We start from the raw sequence: 16,561 nt of genomic DNA, 5'->3' as shown, positions 1-16,561 counted from the left end.
GTTCCAATTGTTCCTTCTTTTATCACCAGGCTTCAAATTCTACTTAAATGTTTGCTTTGGTTCTCTTTGTTATTGTAGTCTCATGACAGATCCATCTTATTATTCCAATTTGGTGTTTGCAAAACAGTTATGGATATTATTCAGGATATCTGATATTAGTTATTACTAATATGATTTTAGGCTATGCATATTGTGGACGGAGCCCATTCTTTGTTTACAGTGCACCACAATATTGCTATGGGCGAAGTAAAGTATTGACCAAACTTTACGACAGACGTGATGACTTTTCATACAGAATTGTCAACTTTACTTTCATCTGCGGCAACATCCCTTTACCACCTGCTTATGGAGTTTTCATATTACTCATACGTTATACCAGAGCTTGCTGTAAGTACACTGACATTTTATATCGGGCTACAATTCTAACAAGTAGGCTTCTAGAACAGGGTTATGTCGCTACAAGATTGAAGTCATCACTACAGAAGTTTTAAAGTCGTCATCATGGATTGTTAGAGTGTATCCATCTGCACCATGAAAACATGATTTGTTGAACGTTTTACATTCCTATTTAGTCAACTCCCGTCTTGACTTTTTTATGAACAACTCGGCGGGTGTTTCTAGAAAAGCAGAAGACGCATACACTACCGATGCACCTGGTCCATGCTCCCTGATTTTAGTCCGAGTTGCTCATTTACTTTTGGAACAGGGTTATGTTGCTACAAGATTGACGTCAATAATACAGAGGTTTTATGGTCGTCATCATGAACTCGTGGATCGTTATGGTGTATCCATCTGCACCATGAAATCTGATTTATTCAACGGTCATAGTTTTCCTTTCCTCGTCTGTCTACCCCGGACTTGACTTTTTATGATCAACTCGGCGGGTGTTTCTTGAAAAGCAGAGGACGTTTACCCTACCGGTGCACCTGGCCCATGCTCCCAGTTTTTAGTGGAGTCTGGGTTGCTTATTTGCTTTTGTTATTTTGTATGTATGATTTTATTTACTTTATGTTCTTTGTTGTATGTGTCTGTTTTCCATGTGTGGTCTTTGTACCTTGATTAAATTCTTTTGATTACCGCTATAACCTTGGTTCGCTTGATTACTCTTTTGTTACTTTGTATGTATTATTTTATTTACTTTATGTTCTTTGTTGTGTATGTCTGTTTTTCATGTCTGGTCTTTGTTCCTGGACTACATTCTTTTGGTTTCCGCTATAACCTTGGTTCCCTTGATTACTCTCTCATTCGGTTAGGAGAATGTGTAAGACTTTCCTCTGGAAAAGCTTAATAACACATTTCTACGCAGCCAATAATTTCCAAATTATTATTAAATAAATAAATGAATAGTTATAAATATGAATCTATTATCAATAAATATAAAATCGTACCCATAGACATATTAAAAGAGAAAACAGCGACACCGCAATCTTGTACTTCCGTGTCGACAAATTTCGTCACTTCCGGCAGAATGTTTTTTAGTCATTCATAAATCTGGTCTTACATTCAACATATTAAATAAGTATTATATTCCATTAATTCAATGCTTTAAAACTATGCCTGTGCGCAAAAAATCCTTTAAGAGGTTGTTCGTCAGCTTGCTCGTCACGAGGTTATCTCTAAATTCGTAGAATTTGCAATCAAAATTTTAGAAATCGTGATTACTTTGTCCATTAACTGGTATAATTAATCCTCCCAAGTCAGGATTCTGAGTTAACTTTCGATCCCTCAAACCCCTGACATCACTCATTTATATTTAGCGGGTATCGTCCAGCCAATTCCGATTGGTTACTTCACCGGGCAGAAAGCAACAATGAAAATCGATTTAACATATAACATCAGTGAATAGGTAAACAATGACATGAGGTAACTGAAAGCTGGATGATGTCACAAATGATTCAAAATGAGCAAAAATGATCAATGTAGATTATGTCTAGAGTCTTTAAAAAACAAACGTTATGTGTGGCCATTTTGTAAGTTTTATCGAAGAGTTTCTATTATGAGTGATTTGACTGGATGTTTGATCCGGGTTAAAATTATGTAACTTACTAGTTGGCGATGGACAATAAACGCTAAATATGAATGAGTGATGTCAGGAGTTTGAAGGAGCGAAGGTGAATTAAACACCCTGACTTTGGAGAATGCTTGAAGCTAAGAACAAAAATAAAGCAAAGTAAAAAAACGATCTTGAACATTCACAAATACAAAATAAAACTTATAAAAGATGAGTAGGTACTACCTACCTGTCCTAATTATTCTGTCATCAAATTGTTATACATGGATTGCAACGTAAAAGTTTGATAATGTACTTTTAAACATCATATTTACCGATAAGAAAATGACAAACGAACCAAACAGGAGGACTGGCCTTGTTCATCTACCAGTGGGAAAACATATCACGCAAGCATATTATCATTTGAATTGAACATTGTTTAGATCTCTAAACCGAACAAAAAAATGTGATTTATATGAGAATATCATACTTAATGTGTAGTTTTATCTGAATTATTACATATCAAATCAATCACGAATTTTCAATCTAAAAATCGATCAAACTAGTCTGGAGTACTCTTATTTAATGCACCATTGATCATCCGATTAATCCACTATCTCATCGTCAACCTGGGCATCAGACAACAGTCTAAATGTACAAAATAATACTTATAGTAATATTTCAAAATATGCGTGTCTCAAGCAAATAACATGGTCGTTTCTGAAGTAAATATGCATCATCTGGGCAATAGGTTTAAATTCAAGACAAGCTTAATAAAAAAATATATCGATTTAATTCAATCTTTGCATTACAAATGCTATATTGTCTTTGAAAAAATAATAATCTTTTGAAATCTTAAGAAACTTCTAATATGGCATTGAAGGGTTTTCAGTTTAATTGCATAGATAAATTTTGTGTACACATAAATCAAGGTATTGGAATTTTATAAAAGCTTTTTTAAACGTACTTACGGCTTTTCACAAATAAATCTGGCTGATTCCTTGCAAGAAATGTCATTCCATAACATATTGAAACCTCCAGACATGAAAACGCAGTCTTCACCATTGCCTCCATTACTTGGTTCTCCGGGATACCAGGCAGAGAAACTAAAAATTCGATCAGACGATGCCCAGATCCATTCTCCTTCTATAACATCATCTCTACCTCCCAACCAATACCCTGGTCCTGACAGAACGGAAAGGAAGCAGATTCTTAGATAACTGTTTTCTCAGCAAGTCCTACTGGACTAGAAGTAGTAATATATCTTAAAATACCATTGTGATCATTATCAAAGGTGGATCAAAAGGACTTTTTTACTTTTTTTTTACTCTTGATCTGTTTCAAAAACAGTAAACTGTTTACGTACTAATTGGATAGTTCTCCATCGATAATTTCTATTGACTTTTTCATTTGTGACATTTAAGTATGACGTTTGGAATTCTCATTGTAGACCACCGTGAGCAGTTATTTCCTTTTATCTTGAAAGACAAGAGTAATCAAGGGAACCAAGGTTATAGCGGTAATCAAAAGAATGTAACCCAGGGACAAAGACCAGACATGGAAAACAGACATACACAAAAAGAATATAAAGTAACTAAAACCAAACACACCAAGCAACAAAAGCAAATGAGCAACTCGGACTCAACTAAAAACAGGGAGCATGGAAGATCTAAAGATAAAGACAAAAATCCATATTCTACCCATCTGTTATTGAAAGTTGTAAATGGCATGGTAAATTCGGACAAAATGGTACAGATTTATTACGTGCCTCATTTTTTAAAAACCCTTTACGATTATATATCTTTGAAAGGATATCACATACAATATACAGATGAACTAAAGGGTTTCGTTATTACCTCCTAAAGATCGAGCTATTCCCAATAGATAATCGGATTGGTCTTTCTCATAAACTTCAGCAAGGCGGGAATTGTGCCCTCGGCAACTGCCCTGAAATATCATTAACGGTATATACAAAATAGTGGTTTTCATTGATGTTTATTTTTATATATTGATACTGTACAATTTTCTTATACTCCACCATTTTTTTTAATTATTTAAATGCGTACTTAAGAAACAATTCTTTAAGATAAGCTTTTTGTATTTCATACTGTGTTTTTCTTTTTGGGCATGTGTGTTTCCTTTTTGTTTGTTTGCTTGTTTTTTTGTTTCGATTTCAGATTTTAAACCGTTGACATTTGCTCGTAGTATCATTAATATTAAAAAAAATTGTTCCACGCCGGATTTCTTGTAAAGTTTGAGCCATTGTTACAAGATCCTGTCCCATAGTCAACTGATAACAGTTCGCTTCTATATCAGCGTGTAGATATAGTACAAGAATTCAAATCGATCGGTTCGTCCTGACATATATAGAATATCTACTTTGTCTTCTTTAAAAGTAAAACAATTTAATTGTTTTAATTTGCCAAACATCACCACTCAATATGATTTGATGCCCCAAATAAGAACAAGTGAGTTGTTGTTAAATTACTTTACATTCACTGCTACCCGAAGTATTTAAACATACAATTTTAAAATAAATTACAACAAAGGTTTACTACTATTTTGTCAACTTTACCTCTGCTAAAAACCAGTTAAGACTATCTGTACTGAAGTAATAACAGCTACTTTGATAGTGGTGCCAACCATGTGGACACCCGTAATTTGCAAACTCTGAAAAAACAATTGAATTACCTTACAGTAGGTGTATTTGACGAATGTGTTAAATCGACATAAAACTTCTTTCTACAATGCATAATATAAGATTGATTTACAATATTGAACATATATAAATGACTAATTTTTTTCCTTTTTATTTAAAGACAATCTAAGTAAGACAAACAATATCCAAAAAAATGAACTTACCAAGAAAGGAAATGCTCACTGGAAAAATGCACATTAAAATAAAATTACCACACTGTTTCATTCTTAGTTCTACCTAACTGAGAGAAAACAGTGAACTGACAAAGGCTGTTTGATATCTGCGAGATTTATGCACGCGCAGGTTAAAGAGCAAAGGAGTAATCAAGGGAACCAAGCATATAGCGGTAATCAATAGAATGTAATTCAGGGACAAAGACCAGACATGGAAAACAGACATACACAACAAAGAACATAAAGTAACTAAAATCATACATACAAAGTAACAAAAGCAAATAAGCAACTCGTACTCCACTAAAAACTGAGAGCATGGACCAGGTGCTCTTGTAGTTACTTTATGTTCTTTGTTGTGTATGTTTGTTTTCCATGTCTGGTCTTTGTCCCTGGATTGCATTCTTTTGATTACCGCTGTAACCTTGATTCCCTTGATTACTCCTTCTTCTTTATTATGTCTACCGATTTCTCCTCATTTGTTTTTGAATTTGTTTTTATTTCTTCTTTTACACCCATTCAAATGTCTTCATTTAAGTTTTTATATTATGCTGTTTCCGTTTTGTAACCTTACAGGTACTAAGTACTGAGATCAACAAAAACTGCTAAATAATGTAAATACACTCGAAAACATTTAAATTATCGGCTGATTTATTTGTAAAGGGCACTTACACCCCTCTTCAATTATTTTAGAAATAAATTATCAATTCACTACTAGTATTCGAATGTTTCGAGTGCTCGAAGAGACGGTAGTGCCGTATTCACTCAAAAATAGTTTCTTTGATTACTCTTCAACACATATATATATGACAAACTTATCCGCACTGGTATACATTCAATTACCGGTCTCCTTGGTTTCATCGTGTAATAAAAACAAAACTGTACTTATGCCATGGTATCAGAGAAAAAAAAACATAAATCATAAACTGCAGCACATTTTTTGGAAGTCAATTGCACCTTGTATATTGTTTAACAGGTCGAGTACACTACCTTATACGCATTTACCACTTTATCTCAGTTCATGTCCGCAATATGTGAACAATAATTATCATGTCCAACCAAATAAAAGACAATTATGTGCATTGTGGTATTACTATTGCTGTAACATATGCAGTCAGTATATGGTAATTGGTAATTTTATGCCCAAATGTGTATTACCATGGACGAAAATTTTCATATGAGAGCAAGGTAATGGTTTTATCACACTTAACTTTACATCACAATATACCACTAGCATTGCCCAGAGTTAACATCGATTTCATGTTGTAATTTTTTACTAGAATATTCAAACTGTTGTATATTTATCATGTATGACAAACAATACAGTTTTGTTTGGTCTACCGCAATTTTTTTTTTAACATAACAACTCGGTAATTCAAGTAGATTAAGTTCGTTCGTCGCATTTTTTGATATAGGCTTTAAAAGACACATACTACACACATGCAAAACACAATATTTGTGTCCTGTCTTGTGCAGATATTTTTAATATCGAACATTTCTAAGGAAAAATGCCCATTATGACAGTAAAAAATACTATTCAAATGTGGCGAAATTTACTCTTTGGTATACTTTGAACAAAATTGGTCTACTGACACAAACATCCCATGAGTCAAATTTTCTTCTTAATTTCAACTGATTTTCTTACCGTTTAGTAGAAAAAAAAACCAAATACAAAAAAAAAACATTGATTTTACTTTTACGAGACACAATAACAAACAATATCAAATAAAAACATAGATACACCAAGAAATTATTCCTAAAGTTCATTTACTTTGAGTGTTTTTATAACAAATGGAGCAGGTTTCTTAAAGTTTGAGGAACTCATTGTGCAGAAGCTAGGCAAAAATTAGAATTTAAACGTAAATGTTCAAAATTTAAATACAAAATCTCATCCTATTTTATTTGATCTATAACTTATAACATTTAGAGACAATGAATCGAAATCAGATGAATTCAGATAAAGAGGTCAAAAAGTAAGCGACCAAATGCTTAATGTAAACGAGAGATAATGCCCGTATATCGAGAAATACAAGACTAAGGACAGAACTACACCTAAACAGCTCATTACCGTAGACCTCTGTAATCACGTCATAATTATCTTCCAAATTAAAATGTCGCGAATTTATAATTGTGAAAAAAAGATATAATATTGCTAACAGTTTTTGTTAATACAAAATTGATTATTTAGCTTTGAATTATGTGTTTTGTATTTGCCACGTATTGTTATAGTACGTACAGTTCCAGTTTATCACCAAATTTCAATCATTGTTTTTTTTTCGTTATCTTATTCATTTGATACAGTTTTAACATGTTAAACTTAAAGTTTTTCCACGGCTGAAGCTTGATCCACAGAAATCACAGCCTAGAGAAGAGAAGAATGACTCTTAACTGACTTGTTGAATTTTATTATGGAAAATACCGAAAAGTTCGAATAGAAGAACAATTTGGAAACTTCAAAATCCAAGTACAAGGCAAGAAGGCAAAAACATGAAAACAAGAAACAGAGAGGGTCTACGTATACGATGTAGATAACAAAGTATGATATGATTACTTATTAAACTGATTGTACTAAATATATATACAAAACTATGAAAGAGTCATCAGGAGCTTCAGATGGGTAAACGAGTACTGCTCCGCCGGCGGTAGCTGTCAATAACAAGTGAGTATAATACGGTGGTTGTCAATCCGGTAAACTTTAAAATCTAACTGAATATATATTGTATCATCTGCTAGATAGAAACTTTATTTCTGTCAATCAAATTGTCATGGCAACAATAATTTTCTGTAGTGATGATATTAACAGATAGGCCAAGTGTGGCGCATATTTTGTGTTTCAAAGGTCACTTTAAACACCAAAGCAACTAATACTTTTTAGTGACTCATTATTTTATATGTCTTTGTTAATTTATTTTAAAAAAGTGATTTATCCTATAATGATGCCTCCGCCCCCTGACTGTGGGTACCTGAAATATAAATTATTCCTGAACTAAACTTTTGATACAAAAAATCTATTTATTTTTATTGTTTCAATGTGCTTTATAATAAAAAAACAATACTTCAAACTACAAATTTGGTGTTTCTGACAGCAGATAATAGATTATGTCCGCATGATATAAAATAACAATGAAAAGTCAATGGATTTTAATGAGACTAGAGGACATTTTTTTACCACAAAATATTTCTTATACTTCCTTTCATTCATTTCTTTAAAACTTAAAATCAATAACCTATTGCCTGTCCCAATTTGCATTTTTGTTTTTGTCTTTCGACTACCACAGACATTTGATGATCAACTAGACGGTATTTCTAGTGTGTTCACCATACAGGTATACCTGGTCCATACTACCAGTTTTGAGCGGACGCCCATGTACCGTTGTTTTGATTGGACTCTATTTTGGTTACTTCATTTTCGTTGTTGTGTGTGTCTATTTCCTTCTGAAGTCAGTCTTTATCCCTGTACTATTTTTTATCATCGTTTGTAGCCCTCTGTTTCAAATATTACCCCTCTGGCGTATCGCCCATCTCAATGTTGCAGTTCACATTCTGTTTAAAATTCAAAATCTTAATAAATATAAGTCATCATGACAATATCCTACTTACTGTTTTTGACATACAAATTTATATCTCGCATCACATGATGCATCATTCCATTCCATGCCCCACCGTCCGTACATTAAAACACAGTCTTGATTGTCATTGTGGTTATCAGGTTGTCCATCATGCCACACAGTAAAGTTAAATGGAGTGTTAGAGAATGTCCAGATCCAGATTCCTTCCCGGACTTCGTCTTTACCACCAAGCCAGTAGGCGTATCCTGTCATCAAACATAATAATGTCATATACGTAATATAATGGTACATTCATATCGAAAAAGTAAGTGATAAATTTCTTAGAATGAAATTTTGCTTTATCGTTTTAATGCTCCATCACTTTAAATGATATATTTGACTACACGATGACGAACCACATTGTACCATATGAAAATATGGTATTAAAATTGCAAAACATGCAATATTCTTATAACCGACTCTTACTTCTCCCTTACAAACAAAACCTTCCATACAAGAAGTCACGATGACTTGAGTTGCAAATCAACAAACTTAATATATGGATTAGAATGCAACTTATGTGGTTTAGTATATGTCGGAGAAACGCAAGAACGATTAAACAAAATAATGTGCGGTCATCGTTCGGGAATTAACACCACTAAATTCCCGACACTTTATCAACTCTTTAATCAACAAGATCATTCAATCCTTTCTATTAACGTATTTTAGAGAAAAAAAATACCATCCTACGAACAGTCCCGTCGTTCTAAGTAAAACCTATCGTAGGGAAAGAGAGGAGTACTGGATAGGCAGACTAGGTACTGCAATACTTTATAGATGCAATGACAACATCAAAAGTATAGGAAACATTTCAAGCCAATATAACAATAGCAGAAATGTGATGAATTTATTTGACAAAAATCCAAGACAGGAAAGGAGCCATGGCCATCGCCACTATGCGTCACCTAAGTTACATGATATCTCCATAGATGGTCTCATTCCTGTCATACAAAAACCTCTTGGACTTCACATTAGAACCAAACTTTATTCTTTACCTCTCACTTTACTACACTCCCTTTGCAAAACAAGTCTTGACACTCCTGTTTCTGACCCCACCTCGTCATTATACAGACTTGTTGCAATCAGCTTGGATATTGGTTTCCACAGACTCTTTAAACCAGTTTGTGTGAAAAGTCAAGATGAAGAAAAACGATCATTTCTTCCACAACCGTTTGTCAACAAAGGTATAGATGCAATTAATTTGGCTAACATCCTCCATCACAAAAACGTTACCAACAAAATTCCCCCATATTTCAAAGACAAATCCATACCAACTATTTCATATTCCTATACTTCACCCATTGCATCCTACATTTTCAATTATATAAGGCTATTGCAGAACCTCGAGATTGAGGACTTCAAGGCTAAACAACCTGACTGTTCTTGCAAAAACTCTCCATTCAAATATGGTCCGACTGGTCACGTCGTTACGGGAGATTTAACCATTATTGAAAACGAATCTCTGCGTAATATCCTCTTTAAAGGTCCCAAGTACCGTGAACCACTCTCCATAAATTGGAATTATAACTTTAAACTTCTTATGGATGCCGTCGAGGACTAAGCAAGAAAATGGATAAACCGAAAACAAGGAGACATTGATTCTCTGTCAGAGTGGTTAAAGGCCGTGAGGTCTTTAATTTTGAAACGAATGAAAGTTTTAAGTAGGTGAATGAGTGCCAAGGCTACAAGGGTTTTCAAATACCCTGATGTAGCAAAACCATTGTCTACTATACATGACAAATATGTTGTCGTACCAGCAAACAAAGCCCAAAACAACATTGTTTTTGTCTGCAAAACGTTTTATATCCAATGTTTATTATCAGAGGTAAACGTAGAAAATAATAGCAGTAATAAGACCTATACTGCTACTACACTCTCCAAAGAAGAGATTGTTGAAAACCATAAATCTGTGCTATCCTCTTTTGGTCTCTCTACCAAGGACGATGATTGTGATTTACCTCTATGTACTTCTGGATTCCTAAACTCCACAAGAATTCATACAAACAACGTTTCATAGCAGGATCTACAAAATTTACCACCAAACCCCTTTCAAAACATTTAACTTCTATACTCACAACTGTCAAAGAGGGTCTTCAGTCCTACCACAATACTTGTTACTCCCGTAGTGGTATTAATTCAGCGTGGATCCTCAAAAATTCGAAAGATCTTTTGGAGACAATCAGTTCAAGACTATTATCTGAATATAATAGCATTAAAACCTGTGATTTGTCAACACTGTATACTTCTACTCCCCATACTCAGTTAAAATCCCGACTTAAAAACATTATACATCGTTGTTTTTTTTTCCAAAAAAGATGGTACACCTAAATACAAATATATAGTTCTTGGTAGAGATTCCTCATACTTTGTAAGAAAAAAATTTAAAATCGTCTTCCAAATATACAGGGGAAGATGTTTACAAAATGCTGAAAGTTTTAATAGACAACATATTTGTCCAGTGTGGTGGGCGTGTTTTTCAACAAACGGTCGGCATTCCAATGGGAACAAAATTGTGCTTCTTTACTTGCTGACCTTTTCCTTCACTCTTATGAGGCTGACTTTATAGCTGATCTGATCAGAAAGAAATAATATCGATTACCTAGATCCTTCAATCTCAGTTTCCGCTGTATAGATGACGTATTATCAATCTTAATTTCGGGGATTTTATACATCGCATCTACCCCAAAGAACTTGAGATAAAGAATACTACAGACACTGTGAAGTCAGCCTCATATCTCGACCCAGACTTAGAAATCGATGGTAAAGGAAAACTATTTACCAAACTTTACGACAAACGTGATGACTTTTCATTCAGAATTGTCAACTTTCCTTTCATCTGTGACAACATCCCTTCAGCACCTGTGTATGGAGTGTTCATAACACAACTCATACTTTATGCCAGAGGTTGCCGAAATTACGCAGACTTTTTGTATCGCGCTAGAAATCTAACAAATAGGCTTCTTGAAGAGGTTTATGTGTTATGGTCGTCATCATTAATTCGTGAATCGTTTTGGTGTATCCGTCTGCACCATGACAACTGATTTATTCAACGGGTCATAGTTTACCTTTCCTCGTTTATCTACCCCGAACTTGACTTTTTATGAGGAACTCGGCGGGTGTTTCTAGAAAAACAGAGGACGCTTACCTTACCGGTGCACCTGGTCCATGCTCCCAGTTTTTAGTGGAGTCAGAGTTGCTCATTTGCTTTTGTTACTTTGTATGTATGATTTTACTTGCTTTATGTTCTTTCTTGTGTATGTCTGTTTTCCATGTGTGGTCTTTGTCCCTGAATTACATTCTTTTGATTACCGCTATAACCTTGGTTCCCTTGATTACTCTAAACAATATTCACCTAGTTGAATGACTGTGATTTGTTTCATAGTAAAGTTCATTTTATGTTTAACCAATACAAAAGTCGATTGAAATATAATATATGTATTTTGAGGGAAAAAAAACGTTGGCATTTTATTGCTTGAATGCATTACCGCTGAGATAAGGAAACACAATAGGAACAGGTTTCCCTGTCATGGGTGGTATAATCTGCTATATATAAGTAGACGTCAAATAATGATTTTTATATACCTAATCTGTCAGCTTCATACCGTAGAAAATTTGACAACCCTTCATATGTTACTTCAGCAAGCTGTCCATTTTCTTTCTTGCAAAAATTCTACAATTGAACAAATTAAAGCTTTCAGAGTCGTGTTGCATCATAAAATATTCAGAACATTCAAAAACAGTCCATAATAAGAAAATGTTCGCAGCTCACCAATCTGCAGACTGTTTTATCAATGAAAGCATGTTTGTAATTTGTGTTTCTCTGATGATGGGGACATTTCTGTGTTATAATATTTATCTTAAGGAGGCAGACTTAGGGTAAGGGACATAACTCTTGAAGTCAGTGATATGTTTGTATCTACTCAATTTTACCAAAGCCTATCAAGCTTTCATTTGAAACAAAATGAAATCAGATTGAAATCAGTCCAAGTTATTTTGATGATGTTGATGCTTATATGAGATTGATATAAAATACTGGACACAAACATTCCAAAGATTTGTAAGAGCTGTGTCCCTTATCCTAGGTATACCTCCTTATTAACACGAATTAAATCCAAATATGGCTGTTTTTCTGACAGTAGCTTTCACATTTTTATGAGAGATTAAATTTTTTTCATCACATAAATGATTTTTCTTTTAAGATCAGTACTTGTGCATCATCCCATGTCATGGAATCTTCACTGAAGTAGTAACAAAAACTGTCGTAGTGATTCCAACCCAAAGGACACTCAGCATGGGTAATAACTGTAAATGAAATAAATGGTGGTCGTCGTTACAGGTAAAACCAAACTCATAATCAATGGGAAATCAGGAGAAAAAAGCTGTAAAAAAAAAAAAAAAAAAAAAAAAAATAGACAAATATTTACAAACTAAGCAGTGTTATTATTAAAGTTTATATGTATCTTACAGTAAAACACATTGGCAAGATATACCACAGGAATCAGCTTACCGTGAATAAGATAAGATCAGAATTTTGTTTTGCTACAAATTATAATACAGATTCTAATAGGTATATATAAAAAAATAACACTATTGCTGTTACGTAATAAATTAATATGTGGTGAATTGTTTTAGAAAAAAACAACACATGCATTAATTCAAGTATTTGAGTTTTCTCACTTTCAATACCAAGACCATTTCTCAACTGAAATTATGTCTAGAATATATAAAGCCGAAAAGTTCAGTATATAGTTAGCCAGTAGAAACCTTATCTTTAAACCCACATTTTAACATGATTATAAACACTTATGTAATTTCAATACTAAAGTCGAACAAAACGTTGTACTTCAAACGAATGCAAGATTTTACACAGACCTATGATTTCGTCTCGTGTTTTCTTAAAAATTCTAAAGATTTACTAAAAACCTAAAATTCTGCAGAGATTAGTACTCTCCAAACTTTTGACTTCGTAACTTCACACTACGTTGTCACATGATAAATTGAAATCTTGTTTGAAAGGACGTGTTCATAAACATATAGCTTTTTCGAAAAATTATGTTGATCTTGGTTACAAATTCACAAATGTTTCTAAAACATCACAGATTGGCAAAGTGTGCTGCATTGAAAAGCAGGTTTACAATATGCTTGATTTCCTAATTGATAACATATTTGTAACATTTGAAGGAGTCATTTTCAACAACAAAGTGGCATTCCAATGAGCACCAACTGTGCTTCTCTCCTAGTCAATTTGTTTTTTTTTATATTGATACGAGACTGAATTTCTTCAGGATCTCGTAAAGAATAAAAATATAAAAATGCTGAATACTTCATCTTTTCATACAGATACATTGTCCATCAAAAATCCTTCTTTGGTAAATAGCCACTTTCAATATAGCCACCAGAGCTCGAGATGAAGGAAATTATAGCCTGTTCTGCATCTTCTTTTGGATCTACATCTCGAATTGGACATCAGTGATCATCTCAGAACTATGATTTATGATAAAAGAGACGACTTTAATTTTACTATAATAAATTATCCTTACCTGTGCAGTAATATCCTTCATCTCCTGCATATGGTGTTTATATTTCCCAATTAGTTTGCTACGCTAGGGCAAGTACTATTATGATTTTCTTGAACGGCATAAATGTCTGCGTAAGGGACTCCCGAATCAGCGGTATGAGGAAATATATCTCAAAAGCTCTCTTACGAAATTCTTTTTTAGATATCAGTCCTTGTTTGAAAAATACTCAGTTTCTTCTATGATTTACCGATTATGACGCAATAGCATGCAAATGCTTTTCAATCACTACTTGTATATCCATGTCGTAATGGAAGAGGGATGTTTAGCGCGATATCAAAGAGTAATCAAAGCAACCAAGGTTATAGCGGTAATCAAAAGAATGTAATCTAGGAACAAAGACCAGACATGGAAAACAGACATACTCAACAAAGTACATAAAGTAACTAAAATCATACATACAAAGTAACAAAAGCAAATGAGCAACTCGGACTCCACTAAAAACTGGGAGCATGGGTCAAACCTAGATTTAACCCACCATTTTGTTTGGTATGCGTGTAACAATTCAGGACCATTGCGGTACCATCTGCTACGGTGATGTAATATCTATTTTGCCAGATTTATTTTGGAGTTGACTTGATTATGAAACGGATTAGTGTTCGATAATTTTGCCTGTCCCATTTTTTCACGACTTGTTTTTCCTTTTTATCTGATTTTATATTTATCAATACAACGATAAATGTAGATATAAGGGAATTGTGAATTCATGAAGCACACCAGTACTAGCTATCTGAAACATAAGAGACAAAGTCTATGTTGACGAAACAAAGAAGAAAAACAACTAATTACCGAAAAAAAAAAAGATTTTCTTACCACAATAACTAGCAAGCACTAAATAAAAATACAGTAGAGGCATTATCATGTTGTAACCCACAGTGTCCGTTCTGATAAGACATAAGAGTTCTTTATAGTTTAGACTTCGAATTGGGTCACTATACTCGGTGTCACAATAATATGAATTCTATCAGATTATACAGGACTCTATTAAAAACGTAATGATTTTGACTTGTATTGTTTATCTGACTCATTAATGATTGATTGCTTTCTAGATTGTTCTAGAACTTTCTTACTATTTCTAAATTTTTATGATATTTTATAAAAGTACTGGACTTCTGAAAAGGAAATTAATCTGACTGATGAATGATTGAATGCTGTTTTGTGAGTACATTCATTCTTTAGCATTGGACTTCTGAGGACCCCCTTGCGACTTGGATTAGGTGTTTAAAATAATTCTGTGTCGGATTAATACTACTTAAATTAACTTTGGGACTCCTGCTATATAACAGAATTCAAAAGTGGACATCAAAAGTTGGACGGATTAGCAAACTATCCAGACTGTATAGTGATCAGTAACTTTTGTAATTATAATTACTGTAAATTGTAACACATTACTTATTTAGTTTGATTAAAATTATAGAAATTGTAATTTGTCTCTTCTTGTCTGAATCTTTCTAAGAGGTTGTATCTGACCTTGACATTTTTGTTGTAACACTGTCATATAATCGAAGTCACATGACTCATTGCGGTATTTTCTTAAATACATTTTTTATCACAATACCAACATATCAGGACTTTGAAATTACACAGAAAAAACATTTCATTTCCATTGAAATATTAAAGAAAATTCTTAACACGTTGTTAGTTTTTGGCGTGAAGCTGTTGCACTATAGTTTCTAGACAATCACTGGTGTAATTGTAACAGGTGACACTGATTGAATAGGATATGCTTACCCTTTCTGCGCACCTAATGTCAAACCCGTTTTATTCTTTTTTTGGTTTTGTTTAGTTTTTTTGTTGGAGTTCACATTGATAGTACTGTAGTTATTTGTGTTATTTCTTGTTTACCTTATCACCAGTTTTGATATTTAATCTATCGGTTCGGTGCATTCTTTCAAATAATGTAGTTGGATTTTTGGTGTATCTGCATTGTCTGATTATTGATACTTCGGTGTCAAAGAATGAAGTTTTGCTTCAAAACTATGGTATTATCTCCGTTTTTTTTTAATCAAAATAGTTCAGTAGAAGTAAATTTAATTCGAAGATATACTCTGTTGTCATTCTAAAAATAGCATGTATCCTTTCTTTTACATTCACTTAATTCAGTATGAAGAAGCAATTATGTCTGTCATGCTCAATATCGATTTTCACTTTCGATGGTGACAAATAATTTTGATTCTAGCGGTATTTGCACTTCTAGTAATATTTCCCCTTATGTACACAACTGGTAAATAAAGGTGTCGCAGAATGTGTCGTTTATATTGGCCGATATTATGTCATCGGACTAACCGTTCTGGCCCTCCGATAACTGTGTTGAGCCTCGGAGTTGTTTTGTCCAAATATAGCTATCCTTTTTCCAATACATCGAAATGTGCAATATTATATGCTTGGTATTTTTGTATTTAATATCCATTGGGTCGATGCCACTGCAGGTGGATCACAGGTCTCCGAGGGTATTCACCATTCCAATATTCAGACATGAATAATGTCATATATTATTCATCTAAATTTGCAGTTATATA

At 33.5% G+C, this 16,561-nt stretch overlaps 2 protein-coding genes across 2 annotated transcripts; both read right to left on the bottom strand.

The window, feature by feature from the left end:
* Positions 1–2,556: 2,556 nt before the first annotated feature.
* On the bottom strand, positions 2,557–5,011 carry LOC148611023 (perlucin-like). Its single transcript, XM_088591068.1, has 5 exons — positions 4,853–5,011; positions 4,566–4,660; positions 3,847–3,937; positions 2,962–3,175; positions 2,557–2,638 (listed from the first exon to the last, which is right to left on the bottom strand). Exons 1-5 carry the CDS (start codon positions 4,911–4,913, stop codon positions 2,596–2,598), a joined length of 504 nt encoding a protein of 167 aa, XP_088447194.1. The 5' UTR covers positions 4,914–5,011; the 3' UTR covers positions 2,557–2,595.
* A 2,712-nt stretch (positions 5,012–7,723) lies between these two features.
* On the bottom strand, positions 7,724–15,006 carry LOC148611022 (perlucin-like protein). The gene is made up of 5 exons (XM_088591069.1): positions 14,856–15,006; positions 12,674–12,768; positions 12,049–12,136; positions 8,459–8,672; positions 7,724–7,821 (listed from the first exon to the last, which is right to left on the bottom strand). The coding sequence occupies exons 1-5, from the start codon at positions 14,902–14,904 to the stop codon at positions 7,782–7,784; spliced, it is 486 nt and encodes a 161-aa protein (XP_088447195.1). The 5' UTR covers positions 14,905–15,006; the 3' UTR covers positions 7,724–7,781.
* Positions 15,007–16,561: the final 1,555 nt, after the last annotated feature.

This window comes from Perna viridis, chromosome 7 (assembly GCF_037379345.1).
Source record: "Perna viridis isolate PV_CMFRI_1.1 ecotype Kerala chromosome 7, ASM3737934v1, whole genome shotgun sequence".
NCBI lineage: Eukaryota > Metazoa > Mollusca > Bivalvia > Mytilida > Mytilidae > Perna > Perna viridis.
This window is presented reverse-complemented; position numbering and strand designations above follow the sequence as displayed.

What these genes read in the sequence shown, in the direction of transcription:
- LOC148611023 (XM_088591068.1), bottom strand. Translation starts at nt 4,913, where the DNA reads ATGAAACAGTGTGGTAATTTTATTTTAATGTGCATTTTTCCAGTGAGC. An exon ending in TTAACTGGTTTTTAGCAGAG is followed by an intron (nt 3,938 to 4,565) that starts GTAAAGTTGACA and finishes ATGATATTTCAG; the next exon opens with GGCAGTTGCCGAGGGCACAA. An exon ending in AGATTTATTTGTGAAAAGCC is followed by an intron (nt 2,639 to 2,961) that starts GTAAGTACGTTT and finishes TTGTACATTTAG; the next exon opens with ACTGTTGTCTGATGCCCAGG.
- LOC148611022 (XM_088591069.1), bottom strand. Translation starts at nt 14,904, where the DNA reads ATGATAATGCCTCTACTGTATTTTTATTTAGTGCTTGCTAGTTATTGT. An exon ending in GTATGAAGCTGACAGATTAG is followed by an intron (nt 8,673 to 12,048) that starts GTATATAAAAAT and finishes GTTTGATGACAG; the next exon opens with GATACGCCTACTGGCTTGGT. An exon ending in AAATTTGTATGTCAAAAACA is followed by an intron (nt 7,822 to 8,458) that starts GTAAGTAGGATA and finishes TTTATATTTCAG; the next exon opens with GTACCCACAGTCAGGGGGCG.